Source organism: Hemicordylus capensis, chromosome 6 (assembly GCF_027244095.1).
Source record: "Hemicordylus capensis ecotype Gifberg chromosome 6, rHemCap1.1.pri, whole genome shotgun sequence".
In the NCBI taxonomy this organism is placed as follows: Eukaryota; Metazoa; Chordata; class Lepidosauria; order Squamata; family Cordylidae; genus Hemicordylus; species Hemicordylus capensis.
This window is the reverse complement of record NC_069662.1, coordinates 57,227,858-57,252,908: the sequence shown is the minus strand read 5'-3', so window position 1 is coordinate 57,252,908 and position 25,051 is coordinate 57,227,858. Positions and strand designations below refer to the sequence as shown.

The 25,051-nt window shown below is 43.9% G+C and overlaps 1 protein-coding gene across 2 annotated transcripts in view; it reads left to right on the top strand.

The window, feature by feature from the left end:
* Positions 1-399: 399 nt before the first annotated feature.
* The window catches only part of PIP4K2B (phosphatidylinositol-5-phosphate 4-kinase type 2 beta), a 40,445-nt gene continuing 15,793 nt past the window's right edge, over positions 400-25,051 (top strand). The window contains exons 1-6 of one of the 2 annotated variants that reach the window (XM_053261027.1): positions 400-1,574; positions 10,863-10,960; positions 15,473-15,569; positions 16,340-16,492; positions 19,835-19,981; positions 21,067-21,105. In XM_053261027.1, coding sequence (XP_053117002.1) covers positions 1,398-1,574; positions 10,863-10,960; positions 15,473-15,569; positions 16,340-16,492; positions 19,835-19,981; positions 21,067-21,105 — 711 coding nt within the window. In that variant the 5' untranslated portion in view covers positions 400-1,397. The remainder of the gene's footprint in view (positions 1,575-10,862; positions 10,961-15,472; positions 15,570-16,339; positions 16,493-19,834; positions 19,982-21,066; positions 21,106-25,051) is intronic. The other variant, XM_053261026.1, reaches the window with a different exon arrangement.

Sequence of the window (25,051 nt, the reverse complement as noted above, 5' to 3'; positions counted from 1 at the left end):
TGCGCTGAATTTCACTCCAACCAGAAGTGGCGCTGTCTGAAAAAACAGACCGCCTGTGTGACGTACTATCGTAATCCCCCATTCATAATTCCAGGTGCCTCGCTGTTGATTGGCTACTACGGCAGTAAAACCAAGAGGTGTGGTCCTGTCTGCTATGTCACTTTCTTTTAGGGGATGTTCCATTACTGAAAGAAAAATTGTGGTGGTGGAGGGAATAACATCGGGCTTCGATGGCTACATTCTCTTTTCTAGAGTAGCCGAACTAGACTTTTTGCTTACAAAAGCTAAATATATGTCTGCTAACTTAACGGTTTTTACAGTAGCTTCAAGCAGAAATGGTACATCCCGCTCCGCCCCCTCCCTCTGATCGCCGCCATCTTGGCGCCTCCTTAGCGCAGAGCCGAGCTGGGAGCTCGTTCCGCGGTGGAGCAAACCACCGAGAGGGAAGTGCGGGGGGTAGGCGGGGCGGGGAGACGTATTGGCAGCGGACGAAACTATCCTCTGGTGACGATAAAGGACGAGTGAGGTTAGGTTCAGTTCGGGGGGTAAGGCAGACGGTACTACTTGGCAGCTGACAGGGGGTGCGGCTCGGACCCAACCATTTACGAAAGGAAGGGGGGGATGATGCGGTGCCTAGTTGTTTGAGCTGAACCACTGACTGTACGGAGGGGAAGGGGTGTGCGTGCGTATGTGGGTGGTACCGTTTTGAATGAGGGGTGTTGATATTCAGGTGATACTGCTGAGGAGGTGGGAAGGATAGGAGGTGCCATCAACTAGCGACGGGTGGAGTGTGGATGGTACCATTAGTGGGGGTTTTGGGGGGGTGTCACTAGTACCCCCGGTCAGATTAGAGCGTTACCATCATACGTGTAGGAGGGAGGGGCTAGGTAGTATCACTGGAGGGGCGATAGGGGTAGTTGAGGAGGTACCAGCGACTCTGTTGGTGACCTATTGTGGGTGGGTGAGGTAGAATCCATGTGGTATTAGTGAGGACCCTATTACTGGTGATGCCACTGCGTTCAACAGTGGGGAAGTGTGTAGTGGATACCACTTTGGATGCTGAGGAGGTATAAACCTTAGCTGACACCTGAGTGGATGAGAGCACTCGGTCTAATGGTGCTGTTCGGGGCGTGCTAGGCTATACCAGCATGTGGAGCAAGTGGTGCCATTTTGAGCTACAACAGGGGCTATATCGTATTGAGCAACAGCATTAAGAAGTGGGTGGCCTTGTGGGACTACTCCAGGTGAGTCCTGGAGAGACGGAAATTTGGACTTATTTTTGGTGAGCATGGTGGCTTGAGTGGGAGAGGATTGCACAGGTGATACCATGCAAAGGCCCAGCTGCTAGGAGAAAGAATTTTCCCCAAGCCGGACATACAGAGGGCCCTCTTGCTGCCATGGCCTCGAACTGTACTGGGGGCACAGCAGCAGGGAGCGTTGGCGCAGCCCTTGGCACGGCACTCAATGCTTCCAAGACCAAGACAAAGAAGAAGCATTTCGTCTGCCAGAAAGTGAAGCTTTTCCGAGCCTCAGAGCCGCTCCTGAGCGTCCTCATGTGGGGAGTCAACCACACGGTGAGCAAGAGATGCACAAATATAGACATCTCCCTACTTCCACCTCCTTCATTTGCACATATGGCAAAAGACAAAGAATATAGCACCCACCCATCCTCATTTGAAGACGTACACCCTGTGCTGAATGATCCCTTTTCTTATGGCAAATGTGTAAAATCACATTTCTGGCTAAATAAACTCTGAATAACCAATCTCTACAGGTTCTGTTGCTAACATGGACTTGGAAAAGTCCTTTCTATGTCAAAGCATGAAAAAATGAAAGAGTAATCTATCCTTCAAAATGATCTGATAGTGTATGGAGAGGGTTGTTAAAATGTGTGAAGAGGTAAAAACTCCGTGTTAAGTGAATGTGGGTATGAGCCCCTAGAGCAGTAGTCTTCACTGTTTTTCAAGAGGGGCCACTTTGGCTAGAAAACGAAACCTTCAGTGCAAGAGCCATTTCCTACTGTGCTGATCTCCGTACAGTGCTGTGCCCTGCCCATCGCCAGTGGGGTTCTTTTAAGAGAACTGAGCCCTCTTGAGCCCCGGCACCATCTTGGAAAGCATGCACGGAGCAATGAGAAGTGTAGTCCCCAAGTGTAGTCTCCACTGAGCTCTATGGGGAAAGTGCTGGGAAGGACTGCTCTTCCCAGTGCTCTGTGTACCCCTTCTAAGATGGCTAGGGCTCGAGAGGGCTCAATTTCCCTTAAAAGAACCTCTCTGGCACGCACCAGCAGAACATTGTTGGAACAGATACCTCTGTGTGGTGCCGGGGCAGATGGGTGTGTGTGTGTGTGTGTGTATTGTGTGCTGTGCAGAGTATTTGGCTTTGGCCAAAGCTTCACACACGGCTAATATACTATTAGCCAGGAAGCCGCATTTTGAGTTGATGGGAGCTGCGACTGGCTCCTGGGTCTTGCAGTGAAGAACACTGCTCTAGAGCAGAGATTCTCAACGTTGGGTCCCCAGATGTTATTGGACTTCAACTCCCATAATCCCCAACCAAAGGCCACTGGGGCTGGGGATTATGAGAGCTGAAGTCCCGTAACATCTGGGGACCTGACGTTGAGAATTCCTGCTCTAGAGGGCTTCTTTGTACACTCTTAAGGTTATTCACATGAGCAGCCTAGCCCAGGCTAGGACGGCCCAGCCTGGGCTAGGCTGCTCATGTGCAGTGTTGGGATTGCTCCTGAGCCTGGCATTCCCCCCTAGCCTTACCCGACTTTTAACCCCAGCCTTTAGCCAGGGTTAAGGGTGCAAGTGCTCCCTTAACCCCAGCGCAGGGGCTGTGTGAGTGCTTGGGCTGCATGCTGCCTGAGTACATGCAGAATTGAACAACTAGAGTGCCCAACTCCTAGGGGATCCCCCCCAATGCATTGCACTTCTGCGGTGCATTGTGGGATATCTGGAGGCTGGCTTGCATTGTCCCGGCCTCCGCAGATCCACACTGCTCCAAGCATCCCACTGACTTGGATCATCTGGTGGGGAGGTAAGTATGGCACAGCTTCCCCCCCCCGCCCACCTGCCTGGTGTTTGTGTGCATAGCCTTTCTGTCTTTCATCCATGATGGGGGCAAGAACCTAATAGGCAGGGATAATTCTGCCTCTCCAATTTACCTTAGGACTCTTCCGTACAGCAGTAAAGAGCTTGTGAAGATGCTGAAGGCGAAAGCTCACTGCTGACCCTTCTCATCTGTTATTAAAGGAGCAAAAAAAAATCCCAGTTCTGTTAGTTCATATATGTCAGTTGAAGTATGTTAGACAAAAATAAATCTGTTTCTACAAATACATATTCTTTGTCACGGTGAATTTGGATTTAGATGTACATGGTTTAAAACAAACACATTTATTTTTGGAATTTGCATACTGCTTTTCAGGCAAACCTTCCAAAGTGGTTTACATAAAAGCATTAAAACAAAAAGCATCAATAGCTATACAGCAAGAACAAAAAGGCTCTTAAGAGCTAGATCTTGACATGTTGTACTCTTAAATCAGGTAAGCAAGCTGTGCCTGTCCCCACTTCCCTCGGAGCAAGATGATCCTGGTAGCTCTGTGGTGGCAGCTGGGGGAAGAGCTGAACCTCAGCTGGAACCTGGGGAGCTGGACTGTATCTGTCTCTTCTCTCCTCCTTTTCCGAGTTGATTGTTGATGAGATTGGAAATATTTTTCAGATTTCTTGCAGCCACTTGTGATTTTGCCAACCCCGTGCAACACCCCCACCACCGACCGTGCCAATTTTTGTCATTCGGTTATGTTGAATGGTTCCTTTCTTCTGAGTGGTACCATTGAACCTGGCTTCAAATCCCACATGGCTCATTCTTTTGCCTGGAACCAGGTCACTGTATCGCAGCCTGTTACCTTTCTATATACCAAAAATATTAATAATTGGTGCTTTAGAGGACTGGTTGGGTAGATAAGATTGTAAAGTTTTCCATATGTAGCAGAGTACTATATGAATGCTATATACATATTTATGTGTGTGTGTATATATACTCAATAATTCTTACAACTTTTGTTGTTAAAAGCTGTTGAGGAAATTGTGACATCCCCTAAACACATTAATGATCAACTCTTGCAAACTTAATGAGTAGAAGCAGCCCTCTCTTTCTGTAGGGCAGGGACTTTCAGTATGTCTCTTTGCTCTGGCCTGTAAAAAGTGTGAGTGAGAGCACGCATGCAAACACAAAATATACCACTTGGGCTGATTACTCAACTGTTGCTAGTAAATATTTGCACCATATGCAAGGCATGAAAGCCAAATATCCCCCCTTCTCAAAATCTGTCCCTTTTTGGTGACAGACATGACATGCCTCATGTGAACAGACCCTGCAGTGTTTCGTAGACTTGATGGAATCACCCTGCCTTCTAAATGTAGTAGACCTCCAGTGTCCTAAGCTGCCCTTCAGCTTAGAAATGAAGTAGGAAGTTGGCCCCTACGGTAAAGTTGCTCCCTGGCAACTTACACCTTGATTGCTCTGAGACAAAATGTGGTAATGAGCAGAACTAATTGAGTAGTGAGCTGTGGCAATAAGTCTGGAGGGCAAGGGAGACCTGGACTTCCTATATGGAGATTGGTGAACTGAGTAGAGAAATAAGATATAGTGAATTCCTATATATTCACTATAGCTTTTTAGATTAATTTCTGCTGACCATTTTAATGCTTTTTCACTTAATTTTTGTATCTTGCCTTGAAGTTTTAAGAAAGCTCAGACAAGTATAGTAAATAGATAAATAACTTAAGACAATTCAGCAAAAGTGATTGCGAGGTACAGAACAGAACTTTATTACGGTCATAGACCAATATACAAAGAAATACAAACAATTCATCATGTAAATAAAATTAAAAAATGGAATGATTGGAGGTAGATTTCAAGTGACCAGAGGGACCACATAATTCACCTGTGGGAGTTCTTGTCACAGGAGATTATGACCCCCTAGCATGAGTTACTTTTAAAAAAAAATGACCAGGTCCATTAACAGAGAACAAGTTTACCAGTAGCTGTTGGCCGTAATAGCTAAATGCAGGCCTTGACAAATTTTATTTGGATCTAGGAGCCAGCCCAAAAATGTGGGAGCAAGACAATGGACACTTAACAAAATTACCAGGCTTAGTGATGGACATTGCAAAGGGTGGGAGTAAATGGGCTTCTCTTCATCCCCAGGGGTGGATTAAGCTCTTTGCCGCCTGTAGGCGGCCAAAGATTTGCTGCCCCAGCAGCAAGGAAGGGAGGACGGGGGAGTTCAAATCAATTTTTTTAAATGTATAAAACTGCCGCCACGCAGGAGCGCAACAGCAAGAGCTCCCTCGCACCTGCCAGCCCACCACCCAAAATATGACGGTGGTGGGTCAGGGCAAGACAAATTTGTGGGTGTACAGCACCAAGAGAGTGGTGATACCCTTCCTAACCCAAACCTGCCCACCTCCCAAATGAATGTAATCGCCCAGTTTGAGGCCTTTCTGTGCACGCTGGGGGAATTTTGCTGCCATAGGCAGTCGCCTCTACTACCTCTCGGTTAATCCACCGGTGTTCATCTCCTTTACAAATAACATACTTAGAACAGAATCAGGGCTGCCTGGGTCAAATGAAGATTTTTATTAAATAACTCTACCTCTGAATATCCTAATCTAGGCACCACAGTTAAGTGCATAGGTGCCATTGCTTCCTGGTGGCTGGGGTTTCTCAAGCCCAGACTAACCGGACTCTCCACGTTCAGAGGCAGGATACCTCTAGTTGACAGACGCTCGGGATAAACAGCGCAGGGCTGTTGCCTTCATGCCTTGGTTCTGTGGTGCCTGGAGACATCTGAATGGCCTCTGTCAGAGAAAGAGTACTGAACACCATCTCTCTTCAGTTTGACTTAGAATAGCAATTCACCTGTTCTTAGAAAGATAGATTTTTCTCAGCCGTTTGGCACTTGTGGGTCAAACACATTGCATGGATTTGTTTTGTTCACCTCCCGTTTACTTGTGTTAATGCTAATTGCTATTTACAACCAAGAGTGGGCTTTTTGAGATTCAAACCAAGTCTCACATCCACCACTACCAGCTGCTAATGCTGCCAAAAACAGCTGTGTTGTCTCCATCCTTTGTGGAATATTGACTCTTCTTGTTCAGGAATGAGGTTACAACTCGTCCCATTGAATGACTGAGACTTGCTTGCAATGAATTAGCTAGCAAGCAGCCTTGGCAGTTACTACTGAACTGTTCTGCATGATGACAGAAGTGGACCAAAGCAATATACAAGTTCAGGAAAAACTGCAATTTGGTCCTAGATTAATAATATGTAAACTACAAAAGATGATAATATAGGTATTGTAATAATAAAGATTAATAATATTGTACAAAATTGTTAAGGATTGTTTTAAAAGTCATAATACACTAAAAGTCATTATACATATGCTGATTAGGTACTTGGTTCAAATATTGTAAAAAGTACTCAGCCATATGATGACTGGATCATGTAGTCTTGTGATTCCAGATGATATTGAGTCCTTATAGATCTTTATAAAGTCAGAGGCATTTCAACTCGTAGTCTTCCTCAGTGACTTTCCAAGTATTGTTCTCACGAGAACATAGTGCCTCCAGAACCCTTTTGATCCAAACAAATAAATGCTCTTACTATTTTTGAGGTCCCCTTCTCACTCAGTGGCACATGCTGCTTTTATATAGTGTTGTACCCTTATTATAAAAGTTAAAAAACCAAAGCCACTTATCTAAATGAGGGATGATTGCAGAGAGGGGCCATTGATTTCATGTTTGTGGCTTCCCGGAAGTGTCTGGACTGTCTGCTGTCAAGTAAAGTATGCTAGACTAGATGTACCTGTAGCTTGGTCCAACAGGGCTCTGTGGTGATGAGCTTTGGTCCAATAGTGTACCAAATGTATGTGTGGTGATGAGCTGAGGGCAGTCATTCCTAAATTGTGTGCCATGAGAACTGTCAGTGTGCCATTAAAAACAGATGTAAATAATTAAAGGCTGTGAGCCTGGAGTAGCCACCAACAGAGGAAGTTGCTCACTGCAGTCTTTACTGTTCTAGCTTTACCTCTGTTATAGGTAATAAGCTATAATTATAACTTATAATTATAATTATAAGTTATAATTAGGCATCAGTTATAATAAGTTCATTCATTCATTTCCATTGGAGATGAGGTACTTGCTTTCAGAGGCTGCCCGTTGCATTTCTGTATGAGTCGCTGATCTTGTAATACTTAGCATTTGTATAGTGATGTTTGACTTTGCAAAGCTCTTCACATACATTGTCTTGATGTAGCCCTTACAACAACCCAACAAAAGTATGCATGTCATATTATCTTCATGTTTCAGCTAGGGAGCTGAAGCTGAAAGATTGGGATGGATGCCTCCCCACCATCAATTTGAGGGTTTTTGTTTTTGCTTTCCCTGTGGTGTGAGACTTAGCTTGCTCACTTGAGCCACCTGGTGACTTGCTCTGCAGGCATCAGTTTCTGCAGTTCTCCTGCTCTCTGTGGCACATCGTGGCAGGATTTCAGTAGCTAACCCAGGGTAGGGAGTGGATGATCCCACCTTACAACAGATGGTATTTTGAAACTTTAATTCTGTGAGTGCTGGTTGAGTTCAGCATGGCATTGATGCCCAAACTGTGTGCCAGGGCATTGTATAATACTGAAAGAAGGGGTGTGGAGGGCCTTGAAAAATTAAACCACCGCATTGGATGCATCCACCTCCCTTTGATTAAGGAGGCCCCATGCAGCACTGATTGTCTCCTCTCTCTTTCATGAGCAGCAACATCATCCTCAACATCAACAGCAAGTAAAGATCCAGTAGGATGCCTGGGCTATATCCAAGGCGTCAGTGGACAGGAATGGTGGACTCCCAGAAGTATCATAATTAGCCAGAAAGTCCAGTCCCATCCCTGACCGGGCAGAGGGGAAGGTGGGGCATTAGAAGAGAGTATTAACTGGGCTTACCAGCTGTTGCAAGGAAGATGTCTGCCCCATTGTTCTGGGATCCAGAAAATATGCAAGCACCTCTCCCACACCACCCCTGCATAAGTGATAGTGCAGGAGCTTAGTGTAAAAACAACAACACAAATTCACTTCCAGCTGCATATTACTGGTGAAAGTTCTGTGCATAATGCATAAGGATGGTTGCAGATCACCTGGGAGACACACCTCAAACAGCCCAGATGGAGCAGTTAAGCCCCACTGAACTCATGAGTAAATGTGCAGAGCTGCATCTTTGTGGTGAAAGAACCCTCAGAGCTGGGATATTCAAACATACCTTCCCAAGTAATCTTTGCTGCATGAGCCAGACAAATCTCATAACTGATGGTGTTTTCACCAGCATTGCGGACATCCCTTTCAAATGTAACACAACCTCTTGACCAGATAGACTTGGAATGGTTATGAAGAGAGATTCTTTCAGTATGGTTCTGTAGATTAAACTCTATCTTCTGTGGGGAGAGAGATACCAAGGAAAAACTAGTGTGTGTATGAGTATAGGTCCAAATATGCATGGACACACAATGGAACCTGAAGATGAGAATTTTTGGTTATTTTACATTTATATCCTGCTCTTCCTCCAAGGAGCCTAGAGTGATGTACATGGTTATATTTATCCTCACAACAACCCTATGTGGTAGGTTAGGCTGAGAGATACATGACTAGCCAGAGTCACCCAATTAGGTAGTCTCCCAGTTAGTTTCATAGCTGAATAGAGATTAGAATTCAGGTCTCCCCAGTCCTAGTCCAGCGCTATAACCACTGTACCACACTGGCTCCCTTCATAGAATCTTCATACTAGGCTCTACTCTACAAATTGGGTTGCCTTAGAAGCAAAATATAATACATTGTTTATGTGGAATTCTTAACAGAAGTAAAATGTACAAACATGTCTGAGTCAGACATGAAGCACAGTTCTTCTCAGAATGTGTACAGACCAGTTTTCAGCGAGCTGGTTCTCTACGTGAAGAAATTTCATGTCCGTGGAAATGTCCACAGTGCCATATGCAATGCCTATGATAATAATACCATCAGGGATGGGCAATATCTAGTCCATGCAGCCAAAGATTCTTTGAATATATGTTTTGAGGTTCCCAAGTGTGATTATTCTTTCACCTTTTATACACCATTTGTAGAAATTTCCTCATGAGGAGTCCCTTGCTTCATCTGTACTGTGTGAAAGAGTGGCTGGGTTCAGATATCACATTATACCATGACTGAGCATTATTATCACGAGCCATTTGGCTTGCACACTCTTTCCCCCCGCTCTTGCGTTGGACCTGTGAGGAAGAAATTTGCAACTTTGCTTCCAGATTAAGGAATTATAGGCATTATTAATAAATTAATTATAAATTATATAAATTAATTGTAGGCATATAAACAGTTTATATAAACTAAGATTTGCTCTTGCAACCAAATCTGGCAAATCCCAGCTTGCTGTAACCATAGTTTGCGAACAAGCCAGAATCCTGGTTTGATGGATTTAAATGTGATAATAACTCTGATTAGAACACACCACGGTTCACCAGGTTACGATGCTATGGCAAATCCTGGTTTGTTTTAAGAGCAGAACAAAAATGGCCAATTCCCTCCCCATGTACATGAAGAAGAGGGGAGAGTGCTTGGTGGTAAACCATTGGTTGGTTTAATGTGATGTCTGAACCTCAGCCAGTTTCTCCTGAGTAATTTTCAAACTTCCATATGTATACAGCTGGACATGAAATATTCTGACCCTATTTTACATTTGGCTCCTACCCTATGAACTATGTCTCTATTTTTTATCGAGAGAGCAACTGTGCTCCACCTTCATCCCGCTATTAAAGCACATTAATATGGGGTTGTAAAAAGCAGCTATAGTTGTGGGGTTCTCTCCTGCTAGAATGACAGGGGTTTGTTTGTTTTTTCTTAGACACCATAGTATTTCATATAGTATTTTCAGCTTATAATACTTTTTGCAATATTTTTCTAAGCTTCTAAATTGAAAACTTTTGGCCAGAACTTAATGTTTTGGTTTTTAACTTTCTGTAGTACTTAAATGATAAAGGCATATAACAAATAATAAATTTTTTGCCCCCAAAGCAGCTCTGAGCTCACACATTGTTGGTGCTGTGTGTATACCACAGTTCTGTGGCAGCACAGAAGAAAGTACAGATTGAGAATCTCTGCTTTCTCTTAAAAAATAAAAGCAAGCTTCTAGCCTTTATGGTTGCAGAGATGTTTGCAACTGTGTGGGCAATGCTTGCTGAAATGTAAAAAAAGCCAGAAGGGTGGCTGAATCAGATTCCCAGAGGTCAGGTGCAAACCTTTAACGCTCTTGCCTTATGGCAATTAAATCCAGAATAAATTACTGCATGCCAAATAAGAAAGGAGATAGACATTTGCATAATTTATACATTTAATTTTTCTTGGCACCGAGTTCTGAGTGCCTGAGTACAACATCTTAATTTTTGTAGCTTGGACTGCTGACAGCCCTTAATGCTGTTCCATGTTACAGATAGCGTACTGAGGCTGAGAGATCACCGTGAGTCCATGACAGAGATGAGACCAATCCCAGCACTTTCCAATGCAAGACCAGCTCCAGCCTTAGGACTGTGTGCTCTCACTCAAATGCAGAATAGTTTTCTGTGTTGTATTGTACTTTCGATGTGGTCGGATAATTTTTTATTTTCTGGCATATGCAGCTGCAGTATCTACTTTGTGCTGAAACTGCCAATGAAAGTTTAATGGGGTTTATTGGCTATGTGGCCACAAATGACAACAAGGCAGCTGGTTTTCTCATTCCCCCTCCCTCCGCCCCGTGGCCTGATTAGATTTTGTGTTTCTTTTTCAGATTAATGAGTTGAGTAATGTCCCTGTCCCAGTTATGCTAATGCCAGATGACTTTAAGGCCTACAGCAAGATTAAGGTGGACAATCATCTTTTCAACAAGTGAGTAATGAACATAACTTTTGATTTAAAGATTATTCCCTCCTCCACTAGCTGGTACTTCAGTATATTAAAAAACTTGAAACTTTTCAAAGGAGTCGGTGTAATATGGAGGTGTAACTGACCAGGTGTGTGTGTGAAATAGCAGCTCCAATGTACAATTGTCCAGGTGTCCCACTGTGAGCTCTAAACTCTGCCCAAACATGAATAGGGCTCAGAAGCTGTAGCTCTTGCCAAAAACTGATAGGAACTTAAAGTAAAAGGTAAAGTCTGCCGTCAAGTCAGTTTCGACTCCTGGCGCCCACAGAGCCCTGTGGTTTTCTTTTGGTAGAATACAGGAAGGGTTTACCATTGCCGCCTCCTGCGCAGTATTGAGATGATGCCTTTCAGCATCTTCCTATATCGCTGCTGCCCGATATAGTAGCAGCTTCTCGGCCTTTTGGCTAAGATCAAGTGTGTGTCGTACCAGTGAGGATTTGAACCAGCAACCTTCTGCTTGTTAGTCAAGCATTTCCCCACTGCGCCATTAGGTGGCTTGATAGGAACTTACAGGAACAATAATTCCTAGGCCCAACTACACAGGCTAACTCAATGGTTCCAGGCCCAGTCTGATGTCCTGCTGAAGACCTTTGAAGCCCTTCATGACTACTCATCTCCTTAGATCTGCAGGGGAAATATTGCTCTGTCCCAGCATAATGGCGCAGCAGGGAAATGATCTGATTAGCAAGCCAGAGGTTGCTGGTTTGAATCCTGCTAGTATGTTTCCCAGACTATGGGAAACATCTATATCGAGCAGCAACGATATAGGAAGATGCTGAAAGGTATCATCTCATCCTGCGCTGGAGATGGCAATGGTAAACCCATTCTATATTCTACCAAAGACAACCACAGGGATCTATGGGCACCAGGAGTCGACACTGACTCAATAGCACACTTCTTACCCAGCCTTTACAGAGGGGAGACCGCCCCCTTTAAAAACTTTAAAAACTTGTATATACCTGAAAAGAAGAGGACTCTGAATTTAAGATACCACCCCCACCCTGATTTATAACATCAAAGAACCTGGGTGGAAAACTAGTCTTGGATTCAGGTATAAATACAGTAAGAGAGCACAGAGTGACAGGGCTGCCTCCTCATGTAACAGTATCACACTTTTAGCATATGCTTCCACTAGAGGTGTGCCTGGCCACTTCCCTCTTGGCATTTGGCAGCTTGGCAGTTCAGGAAATTTTTAAAGCTAGCTGATAGCTTTTTGGACTTTGGGTTTATGCTGATTCTTTTGCAGTGCCTCTGAGCTTTGGTTCATTTCCTCTTTTTGAAAAAGTATTTCTGAGTTTTATGGTTTTAGACATTTATTTTTCATCTGCTTTTTTGTGAAAATTTATATTCTTGTTTGCTGATTTGGTTGCTGCTTTTGGTATTGGTGATACAATGCTAAATAAAAAAAGATGTTACCTCTTGATAAACCTGGGAATTTCAAGCTGGCAGAAGATCAGGAGATATGGAATTCTAGCTGGGGGAAATGACTGGCTAGCAAGTGGAGCCTGAAGCCAAAGAAGGTGGGCTGAGAAAAATCCTCAAAGCAGGCAGGAGGGCAAGATTTGCTCACCTACGTGCAGCACTGGGGAAAAGGCTGAGCTGCTCCAACATTCAGTGCATGTTTCTGTAGAACAAGGCTGGATCCAGGCTTTTGTGACTCGGTTGACAGCAGTCCCCTTTCTGCATCACATGCACACGCACCCCTTCTATTGCAGTTCTGGCTACAGTGACTGCTGCTTTTCCTACTGGTCTTCCTTCTCCTCCTCACCCCACTGTACCAACAAGAAGGTTGGTCCTGGCTAAAGCCAAATGGACCAAGTGAGAATTGCACTCGTCTGCTGCTGGACATCTCTTCAACTGGGAAATGAGAGATCATTCCAACATCTCTGGTTGACGGGGGGGCCTTCACAGGTGCCCAGTCATGTTGATCACTGATACTGGGTTGAACCTAGAGAATGGTTTGTATGTTTGCAGAAGCCCATCCCCACCGTATCTTGAAGCAGACTTGTAAATAGACACTTGCCTGTCACAAGTCAAAATCATCTCCAGGCAACCAGGTAGAAGCGGTTTTGATAACTGGGAGACTCTTAATTCTCTGTACTTTGTTGATATGACAAACATAAGCATGAGTGGGGCAGGCTAGTAAAGCTTCTTGTGGGGCTAGTAAACTTGCCTGCAAGATTGCCTTTAAGAGCATCCTTCTTTCTTCTGCCCCCTCTGTCCCTTTGAAGCCCCTGCTTCCATTTTCTTCAGTGTTTCCTTGCTCTCAAATGCCTAAATTCTAATAACCTTCCATGTAAGTTAGGACCATGAGTGTTGGCAACTTTATGGTTTGTTTCCAGGTAACAATTTGCAAAATCCTAACGGAGTGTTTAATTCTGTGAGGATAAATGTAACCCGCATTTGCCTCTAGATTTCAACAGGTTTTCATCAGATATCATGCTTAATGTACTGTGTATGTGTCCAATGAATACAAATTAATTTCCCTCAGAAATGGGATTTGGTTCTCTGGATTTGGGAAGACTTTTGCATTGTGTGCTACACATTTTCTCCAAAATTCACCAATTTAAATCTATCACTTAACTGGGCAAGACGACTGTATACATAAGCACTTTTCCCATTTGCAACACACAATTCTTATCTCTCTGGCTCAAGCTTAGCTTGGCAATAATCCTGTTCTCTGCCCTTGGAGAGCTGTATTGAAACCAGAGAACCTCTTTAAGTAGTTTGTGTTGTTTTTAAACAGTAACAATATATTGACTTCTTAAAATTGATTGTGCAGTTGTGACTAAATTATTCATCAGAACAAATGGAAAAATGGAAGGAAGGGACTACCCACCACTTCAGCTGTAATTCAGGGAGAAGAACTTTTTTCCCATATATTTTTGTTCAGCTGTATTGAACCCAGGAAATAGTTGCACTGTCTTTTTAATATATATATTGGCTGGTAAAACTGTTGAACTACATAGAGCTCTTCATCCAAGATGGCTATTTGAGCAACATATGTGTACATGCCAGTGGTTATTTGAAGCAGCTGCAATAATTAGCAAATCACCTTTTAGGGGCGTTTTCTGAAGGATTCTGTCTGATTGGGAATCCTATATTGTTGAACCAAGAGAAAGAGATTTTCATTCTCATTTCCTGTCACTTGTTTTGCTGTTCCCTGTATGCTTGCAAATAGGTCTTTCTTCATGCCTTTATGCTTCTCCCACCTTGCTTGTATTCTAGTCTTGGCCCTTTTCTCCTGCTTCTGTGCCACTCATTTTGCCCGGAACAGCTCCCCTGTCTATTCCTCACCCTTTAATTAGCCTTGACCCCTGAGGGAAGGCTAAGAAACAGGAATACAGCTTACCTTATGATCTAGCCCCTTCCTCTGAAGAAGAATGTGGATACTGGGGAGAAAGTGGCAGGCAGGCCCCACCTTCCTCAGCCTTGGTTTCTTGAAGGAGTCTCTTTCCAGCTTCCTTCCTCCACACCATCTTCCATCTTCTGCCTCTTGAGTTCCAGCTTAGTTTTGTATCTGAATCCTGAGGGGACCGTTTTCGCACATTACACAGCAACAGTGGCCAAGTTTGGTTATTTTCATCTGATTGATAATGTATCTAGAATTCTTTCTTTCTTATCTGTGGATGCTAACAAAATGTTGGTTCATTCTCTCACTGTTATAACATGGTTATTGTAGTGTTGTTCTTGTTGATCAACCCTTAACTCTCTTCAGTCTGCCCATGATGCTGGTTCTCATTTGATATTTTATGTTCGTTGTTTCAGCCGTGTTACACTTTTGTACTGTTATTGTCACTGTCTTCCTCTCACATCTCGCTTTCATTTCCAAGGCTTTAGTCCTTTCAAATGCCTCCATAGTCTTGCTCTTCTTTATACATTCCTCCGTGGCCTTGTCACTCTACCATTAACCGGTAGTCTTGTTCAGCCTAAAATTACCATCTCTTTTCCCCACCTGCCTCTATGTCCCCTTGTGGCTAGCTCCATAATCACTAGAACATCCTTTCATTCAACTCCCTGTTTTTACAGACACCTCCTTAAAGCACATCTGTTTCCCTGTGTCTTCCGAATAAACTTTCCTGCCCTTTTCCTTTTGCTTTCCCTTCCTCCCTAATGTATCTTGTCTTGATTCTTGGCTTGTAAGCATGTGAGCAGGGCCTATGTAGTGTGTGGATTTTTGTATAGCATCTAGAAATTTTAGGCACTTTATAAACAATCAGAAATCCAAGCTTCCTTCCAATTGTACACTTGGCAGCATTTGCAATCCCTGCACCTGAATGCACCTGTATGAGATACCATGTTTTCAAATTCCAGTGTGTCACATGGATACTTTACATTTTTTAGGTGTACTTTTAAAAACAAAAAAGCTTGGGCATATTACAAAAAAATGTAATATATGGAAAGAGTTTTAATCAAATATTTAAAGCCTAATAACACCTTAATATTGAAAAACAGCTTCTCTATATCTTCTTCTAGGGAGAACCTGCCAAGTCGTTTCAAATTTAAGGAATATTGTCCGCTGGTATTCCGAAATCTACGGGAAAGGTTTGGGATTGATGATCAAGATTATCAGGTATGGAATAAGACAGTGGCATCTCGCCCAGTTGTGCCAAAAAATACCACAATACATTGGAGTTGTGCAATATTGATGTTTTTATCTGAGGAAATTAGAAGTTGACATTAGTTTGAAGAGTGAGGCCTATGAAAAAGTCCTTGCAGGGTTAGGATCAAGCTTATAACTTAAAAGAGACAAGAAAGATACAGAGGTGAGGTCACAGCAATGACCATGGTTAGGATTAGGAAACAGCAATTGTTTGTGTCCAGATGGAACTGGGAGGTTACACCTCTGGGGATGTGACTGGGAGAAGGGCAGGTTGGGCTAGGAGGAGGCTTCCAAAATATATAAATATATGATGTTGTTAAAGCTCTAAATCTCTTGGCCTCATATCTGCAAAAACAAGTAATTGAATGATTAAATTATCAAATATCTAAAATAAGAGGAATGTTATGTTTGGGGGGTTTTTTTGTTGTTGTTTTTTGGCTTGTTTGGTAGGGATCTGTTGGGGTAAATTGTAGCTGGGGATGACAGGAATTGTAGTTCAGCAACAGCTGGAGTACCACAGGTTGGGAACCCCTGCTCTAGAATAAAGTATAGAGATACCCATGGTTTGGAGTTCTGTTTTGCACAGAGCCTGGCAAACTGCTGGCATTAAATGTTTTGGATGCAGCATGCAGTACATTTCTTACTCCTGCAGCAATTGGAGTTAGCCCAGCCTATGTGGCTAGTCTGAAGATACCACTTTTGCATCTCCTACCTGTTCCTCTTCGGTTGCTTCTCTGCAGAATTCTGTAACGCGGAGCGCCCCAGTGTACAGTGACAGCCATGGCCGGTGCGGGGTCCGCTTCCTCACCACGTACGACCGGCGATTTGTCATCAAGGCAGTGTCAAGTGAAGATGTTGCAGAGATGCACAACATACTAAAGAAGTACCACCAGGTAGGGGAGCTGAAGAAGGGTGTATCAAATATCCTCTTGTGTCCCTGAATAACTCCCATGAGGGGAGGAGTGACTGCTTCAGTTGATGGCGATATTTTGGCTCACTTCTATACAGGAACTCCCTGCCCTTCCAGCATCAGACAAGAGGGAAGGCAGCTCACATTCACCTGTAATGGTTTTAGTCTTCCAGCCAGTCTACAGTCCTGAGTTCCCAGAGTGTGGCTGGGTTGCTCTTCTTAGTCCCAAGTGGGTACAGCTCCTTCTGTCTTACTGGCACTTCTAGTACTAAAATGAGCTAGTTTATCTTGCACTGGAAACTAGTGAATCATGCCCAGTAGTAGCTTTTAACTTAAAACCTGAAGTTTAGGCTGTGTGTCACTCTGTAGTCCTTTCCCCTGCCCCCTCTCTCTGCTTTATCACCCTCCACTTCCCATTGTGGGCTCTGCCATGGGCTGCCCTCTGAGCAGGCCATGCTTGCCCAGTAGGCTGCCCCTTCCCTCTCTGAGTTGTGTTATAGCCATTCTTTCAGGTGATGTTGCTGCCTAGAAGTGATGTGGAATGAGACTGTAGATGCATCCCCAGTATCAGCTAGATCAAATCCACACAATTGTAATAATGAGTCATTTTCTTTTTCGCACTTAACTAGAAAGATAGGGGGAAGGTCTCCTACAAACATGCACAAAGAACCCCTCACTAATGTTGGAAATTGTGAGACTAATTTATTATCCCAATAACAGTCTTGGATGATATCAACTCGTTCCACATTTCCCCACATCTGCAAGATAGAACGAAGAGATGGCCAGCCCCGGTAGAAACAGTGACATTGTGTGAGTGGTTGCTGAGTCCAGATCCTAGGAGGTTCCTGTACCCTTAAAGGCAGAACCATACAGGAAATTTGATTCAGCACTGTGTTGTGGGTGATTTCAATCCTGCAGTGGGAAAAGTTGCACCTCATGAAGTTCTCTCTGCCATATACCTGTTAAACAGAAATAGTCCTCAAGAACTGGAAAAGTGCATATGATTTCCCAGAAAAACACTGCCCACGCAGATGCCCCTTTGGGTGCAACTGCATTTGCACAAAAGGGATAAACTAAGTAAAGGCATCCACTTTAACTATGCTAGCGGTAAACATGTCCTACAGTTTCATATATTATACTTGTTTACAATTTAACCTCCATTTGTTTACACTTGTTCTGGCTTTTTCATCTTTTTCCTCTGCAGGTTGTGGGCAATATACTGTAGCTGAGATTAATACTATATACATGTTTAATGAGTTACATGCTTCTAAATGCCAAACTTCTAATTCTCACAACTAACCTTTGGCACAGCTGATCTAAGTTGTAAAGTGCAGTTCTGTGAACTTTAACAATAATGCAGTCTGCTGTTTGGATTTTCCAACCACTCCTAATTCTGACAATCGGCTTCTTTGCAAAGCTTATGCAATCTTATGCATGTTTAATCAAAAGTAAACCCAGGAAAGTAATCATTCAAGCATTATCAGAACATCTGACTTGCTCTGCTCTGCTTGTACATTTTAAACAAAGCCAAGTTGTTGCAAAGGCCAGTCCTACACATCTCTGTTCCTAAACAGAGAACTTGCCATCTCCCGTTCGCTTGCTGACTTGTGTGTCATCTCAGGATAAAACAACTACTGGCTGCAATTCCTGTCTGCCCTCAGTCGTGTGTGTGTGTGTGTCTCTCTCTCTCTCCTCCCTCTATCATTTATTCCTCCCTATAGACAGTCCGTGCCTACTGACATATGCCATTCCCTCTATCCCAAATGAACTCTTATTTATTTATTTATTTATTTATTTAAAAGATTTATATGCCACCATTCTTCATAAATGAATTTATGGCAACTTACAACAAACGCCATTTTAAAAGAGTATAACCAGTCTCTAAAATCATAAAAGTGCAGGATAAGACTAGTTAAAACAAGGCAATAATAAAGAAATCGAGTGAGGTGAAGGCCTGCTTAGAGGGGAAGCAGTGGTCAGTGTGGAGCTTAACATACATAACTGAATTACATGAGGCTTCCTGAGTGGGGAAAGGCAGCAGCAAAATGTAACTTTACCATGACTCTACTGTAGTTATCAGCAGATTAAACAATGCACTGAAGGGATTGCTCATGCAGACATGGCAGAGTCAAGTTCAGCTCTGTGTTTAGCTGTGAAGTTCTCTGGCTGGCTTTGATAAAAACCCATCCCCAAGTCTAACATGACAGAAAGTATGTGATAAACATCCAAGTTGCAACGCATTTGTGTATTGAAAAGTCCAAGATATGTTAACACCAGCACCACACTGAACTGACTGTTACATTGATCGTTTTCTATAGAACAACTTTCCTTTAGTAACTTACCGATATAAAGAGTATGGGCCAAATTCAATCCCTTACTTAGCCATCAAGTTCTCTAAGTAGTTTGACTCCAGTTGGGGCTCCTCTTCCCCTTCTCCATACTACTTATTTCAAGACCTGTAAGTCACCTCCTCAGTCTGGTTGTGGCCATCTTTCTATAGAGAGGAGGCTCTTCTCAGGAGAGTCAGAGCAAGCATTGGTCATGCATTTTGATGGTTGGCAGCACTTTGTTTCTCATCAAAAATAATGTGGCATTTAAAGCTAATTTAAAGCATAATTTAAAGCTAAAGCTCTTGAGCTGCCCAGAGATGTACGTTTGGGGTGAGATATACATATGTCAAATAACTACATACATAAATGATGGCACAGTGGGTTTTTGCAAAAGCAAAAAGGGCACAATCCCTCTTCCCTTGAATATTTCAATACCATTAAAGTGGAAGCTAGAAAAACCAAAGGTATATTATGCCTGGGCAAAACAATGTTGTAAACAGAAGAATATGTTGTCCCACTGAGGATACGTTTTTAACTTTTGTATTTCAGCTATTTCCCGACAGATCTATCTGAAATTTGGCTGGATTGTGGTGCTTATCACATGGATTTTCCATGCCAAATTTCAGACAGTTTGACGTCTGAACGTTATTAGCATTTAGGGCCTATAATAGCAGAATGAAGTTTGACCTATCCACTTTAAGTATGTAAGCAATGCTGCACTCATAGAATCCTTTGCAAACATTACAGTCCTCCCTCTACCCCCTAAAGTTAGGTTGTTGTGTGTCCAGATCTTTCACTTTTACAAGATATTTTGGGTCGAGTTTTTGTTTTGAAATATTGGCCTTTTTAAAAAGGGGTCTCAGCTGTACGTGCAGAATTTAGAACAGTCCTATATTCATTCTTTCAGTTAAGCAGTGCTGGAGATCTTATACCTCCCACTGATTGTCTTATATTCCCTCCTCCTTCCTTTCTCTCCCCCCCCCCATCACATTTAGTTCATTGTGGAATGTCATGGGAATACACTTCTTCCACAATTCCTCGGCATGTACAGGCTTACTGTGGATGGTGTGGAAACCTACATGGTGGTTACCAGGAACGTGTTTAGTCACCGGCTAACAGTGCATCGGAAATATGACCTCAAGGTGAGGACTGACATTGCAGATGGTCCTTACAGAACCACAGAAACTCTATTCCTTTCCTGCAGAAAGGAAACCCTATTCCTTTCCTGTGTTGTTCAGTCTAGCAAAGGGGTGATGTTCCTTCCTTGGGACAACAGGCAGGTACTGGAGCTTTATGGTTCCAAGAGAGGGCCGGGGTGGAGGTGGGGGTGGGTGGGGGAGGAAATAATACAATCAGCACTGTATATTTCACAGGTTTACTGTGCACCTGTGGATTCTGTCACCTTTCACAGAATGTGGGTTGTTGAACACCTCTGCTTTCATAGACTTGGGTTTTGGGGTATATCTACACTGTTACATTCAATGTGCCCCATAAGTTCATTTCAGCCATTGCATTACATTCTTGCAAGCAATAGTGGCAGTAGCATATAGGCTTGGTATTGATTGTTCACTCCTGTTTCAGAAATCTTGTTAGATGGCCATTCATATGCTGCAAGTAAACAGTGAGGAAGAAAATTGCCTCCTAAAGATTAAATCAAAGAATATTCACAGAATTTCAGAATGGAGAGTGTGGCTGTGGCTATAGTGAGCTTGTGTTGCTGCTTACTAATTATATCACACAGTATCTTGTACGTGCCTGTGCCATGCATACAATATATTTTGCAAACCAGTCCTATTTGCAGTTGTTCTATGGTCTGATCATTAGATTTGCTTGATCACACCAAGGTCTATCTAGTGCAGCAGAGATCAGCCACCTGTGCTTAGGGAAGCTCACAATTGGACTATAAAATTGAGAGAGAGTCGTCCTTTGATGTTTATCTCCAGTATCTGATAATCTGTAGTATATTCGCTTCTGGACATGGAAGTTCCATTTCTAGCTACTGTGGCTGTTGATGGGCCTGTCCTCCATAAATGTGTCCTCCTTGCAGGGAATATTCCAGTTTCTCAGATAACAAACGGAAGAGGGATGGGAGAAAATACAGAACAGACAGGCAGGCAGGCAAAGGAATGTTAATTTTGTGCAAGGACCATAGTCAAGATTCAGAGTTTGAGTTTTTGTGTTAATTACTGAGTTGCTTGGTTAAAAAATATCTCTCTTTTCTTTCCAGGGCTCAACAGTGGCAAGGGAAGCCAGTGACAAGGAAAAGGTAAAAGCAGCCATTGGAAAGATGGGTTGGCTAATGGTTTTTTGTTTTAATATCTGGCATTCTGAGTAAAGCTATGAAATGTTGCTGCTATGGGTGTAGTTGTAGTAGGGTTGGAGAGAAGTGGAACTAGACCCTCACACCGAAGTGCTTATTGTAGCTATTTATTGTAGCTTGTATTTAAGCTATTTATTGTAGCTTGCATTATTCTTCAGGCACATTTTCCCATCTTACTCACTAACTGGCCAATCTTATACTCCATTTAGACTAGCATCCTGGCTGTACTGGCCTAACTAGGCTGGAAGCTATACCCATCCAGGTCATTGAGGAGAAAAAGAAGAGCTGGGTGGAAATCCAGAAAGGTGCAACTCCACCAGCCACTCCTTGGGTGCCCATGACAACACTGCCTGCCCTGCACATGCTAGTTATGGGAGGGCATGGCAGTAATGCCCCCTCTTGTGGGCCAGGCATGGAAGGAGCCAACCCATAGACAGTGACAAGGATACATCCTCATTACATCAACACACCACACTACATGCACAAAACACACAAACCCACCTGACGCACAGCACCTCCTGTCCTGTGAGTTGAGGCTGGAAACGGAGAGCCAACAAGGCTCCAGCACAGTGGGACTCAAATTTGTCTGATTGATTGATTGATTGTTAAATTTATATACCACCTTCCATTAAAACAATCCCAAGGCGGTTTACACAAAAATTAAAACAAGACTATAAAAATACACAATTAAAATATAAGCTAACATATAAAAACATAGATCTGACTAAAAAAGATTTAAAATACAAGCATAAAATAACCACACAAAGAAGCAGCAGTAGAAACAATCATATAAAAGACTGAGTAAAAAGCCAAGATTTCAAACACTTTCTAAAAACTGTGATGGAGACGGAGGAACAAATAGCCACTGAGAGAGCATTCCAGAGTCTGGGAGCAGCAACAGAGAAGGCCCTGTTCCATGTGCATGACAGTTGAGCCTCCCTCAAAGCAGAGCCCCCTCAGATGACCTCGTCAAGCGGGCAGCAAGCCTTGGGAGCAGGCAGTCCCTCAGGTATCCAGGGCCCAAACTGTTAAGGGCTTTAAAGGTCAAAACCAGCACCTTGCATTGGACCTGGAAACAAACTGGTAACCAGTGCAGCTCTCAAAATGGGCTTGAAGTGATCCCAGCAGGCAGCTCCAGATAAAATCCTACCTGCTGCATTTTGCACTAGCTGCAGTTTCCAAATATTCTTCAAGGGCAGCCCCACGTAGAGTGTGTTACAGTTAAAAAGCTGTGACGTGACTAAGGCATGGGTAACTGTGGCCAGATCTGCCTTCTCGAGAAAGGGACACAGCTGGAGCACCAGCTGAAGCTGGTAGAATCTCCTCATCCCTATTGGCTCTCCCACTGACCAACATTACCTCCGTCTTGTCTGGATTCAGTCTTGGTTTATTAGCCCACATCCAACGCATCACAGCCTCCAGTCCCCGATTCAGGACATCCACTGCCTCCCTAGGATCAGGTGACAAGGAAAGATAGAGCTGAGTGTCATCTGCACATTGCTGACAACTCAGTCCAAGTCCCCAGATGACCTCTCCGAGCGGTTTCATGGAGGTTAAACAGCATGGAGGACAAAACCGAACCTTGCGGGACCCTACAGGCCAGTGACCACGGAGCCGAGCAATAGTCCCCCAGCACCGCCTTCTGGACCCTCCCCCCAAGAAAGGACCGGAGCCACTCCAAAGCAGTACCTCCAATTTCCATGCTCGAGAGGCGGTCCAGAAGGATACCATGGCCGATGGTACTGAATGCTGCTGAGAGGTCCAGCAGATATCCAAATCCCCTTATACCACTCACACAGACATACACACACCACTAATAACCACCTTCTTCACCATGCCACTTAAAGGGAAGGAAGATAGTTTTCTTGAGAGGAGGCACACAGGGTTGTTGTGAAAGAGAAACTCAAGTATGTAGTACACCGCTCTGGGCTCCTTGGAGGAAGAGCGGGATATACATGTAAAAAAAATAAAAATAATACAAGCCGACCCCGCACAGAGCATCTGTGCGCTCTTTGGGGCCGGCTACCTCTCCCCACTCCGCCGTTGCCATTGCCGCTCCTTGCTGGCCTCTGTGGCCGGCCTCCTCTCCCCCACCCTCTTGCCCAGGCTGCCGGCCGAGGCCCGCGGCTCTGCCCGGGCCCACCGCCGCCTCACCCGCCTGGGCCCGCCGCCGCCTCGCCCGGCAAGGCCCGCCGCCACCTCGCCTCGCCCGCCCGGGCCCGCCACCGCCTCAGCTCCGCGGCCACCATGGCCGCCAACAGCCTGGCCCTCTGGTTCTCCTGGGTGCGCCTTACCCAATCAGGCGCCCCCGCAGCCCAGCCAATCAGCTGGGCTGCCGGGATGCACGTTCAAAAGGCACACCCAGGAGAATTATATAAAAATAATACGTGCAACATACACACAGGCCTTCCCAGGACAAAGGTTCCAATCTCCCTGGGGGAGCAATGCTCATCTCCAGGAAAGCACTTTTTTGCCATGGGCAAAACCAGGACAAGGAAAAACACTGGAACAGCGTTCTGGTGTGTTCCGGCCCTACGACACCACTGGCCAGTCATCTGACCCTTGCCTCACTTGGATTGCCTCTTGCTCCAGCAATCCCAGCTAGCCATGATTCCTCTTTGTGTGCTCTAAGTATGCATGTCATCCATGCAGTCCAGAGAGAGAGAGCCCCATGCTACACACCCTATCATATAATCAGCTAATACTTTTGTTGATTACTCAGTGTGGCAGGGGATTTTAATTGGTGACTGGCCGGAAAGGGCACACTTGTTTGTCACTTAGTAGCCTCAGAAAATAGATATGAAAGGCCTTCCTGTTCCATACTTGGAAGTGGGTAGCAGATTGCGGAAGATGTAGGCAGTTCAGCTGCTGTGTTTCTAGAAGCTTCTTCTCCTTCCTGAAACCAGAAGCATTGGTTCAGTTTGGAGCTAAAAGGCTCCTTTTAGCCTTTAGTTGGGAGTGTAAGTGATTGATGGGCCAACCAAAAGTATTCAAAGGCTAGATATAGTCCATGGGCAACCAGCAGGCCACCAACCTCCTCTTTATGCCATTCAAACAGTCTGTTTTGCATCAGGGATTATTTTTCATTGCAATATAAACACACACAATTTATGTTTGATAGAGTTACCAGGTTTTTCCTCCAGTGAATAAGGGGGATCCTTAAACAGTCTAAGTGCTTTTTTTGTGTTAAAACCAGTGTCTATCAAATGCCAGAAATGCAATTAAAAATACACACAATATTTTATTTTTCCATTTGGTTATTTAAGAGAGTATCTTAATTCACCTCCCTCATTCTGTCCTGTTTTTCATTCTAATCCGGAAAAGCCAGATGGCTTTTTCTTCTATTTTAGGTACTGCCTGTGCCCTAGTTGATTAGATATTCAGATGAATGTTTTTTTCTTTAAAACAAAAAACAAAAAAACCCTGGTAAAATTATTAGCCTCAAAGTCCATTACATCAAAGTTCACTATAGTCAAACCAGAAATGTGACACAGGCTTTTCTGCTGCAGGGGCATGTTACCTTTCAGTGTGGATTCCAATGCATCCAAGGAACACCTAAGCATCCAAATGTTCTTTTGGGTCTTGTGGTTGATTGAGTGTGTGTGGGTGTTTCGATATCAAATTTTGGTTTGCAGGGTTTACTTCTGTCAGATAAGCAGGATAATGAAAAAGCAATTGCACTTGAAGAACAGGAACACTACTGAGGCAACAGCAGCAGTAGTGTTTTCAGTGTAGCACCCACGAAAGTTGTAGTTGTTACAAGTGTCCCATCTGGCTATAGTTTGTGTAATTTTATACGTTTTGAACATCCAGAAGAGGAATATTTAGGCTTCTGCCTCTGATCTTGAGGTTCTCCTCCTATTTTGTTGCCAGCACTTCACCCACACTGGGT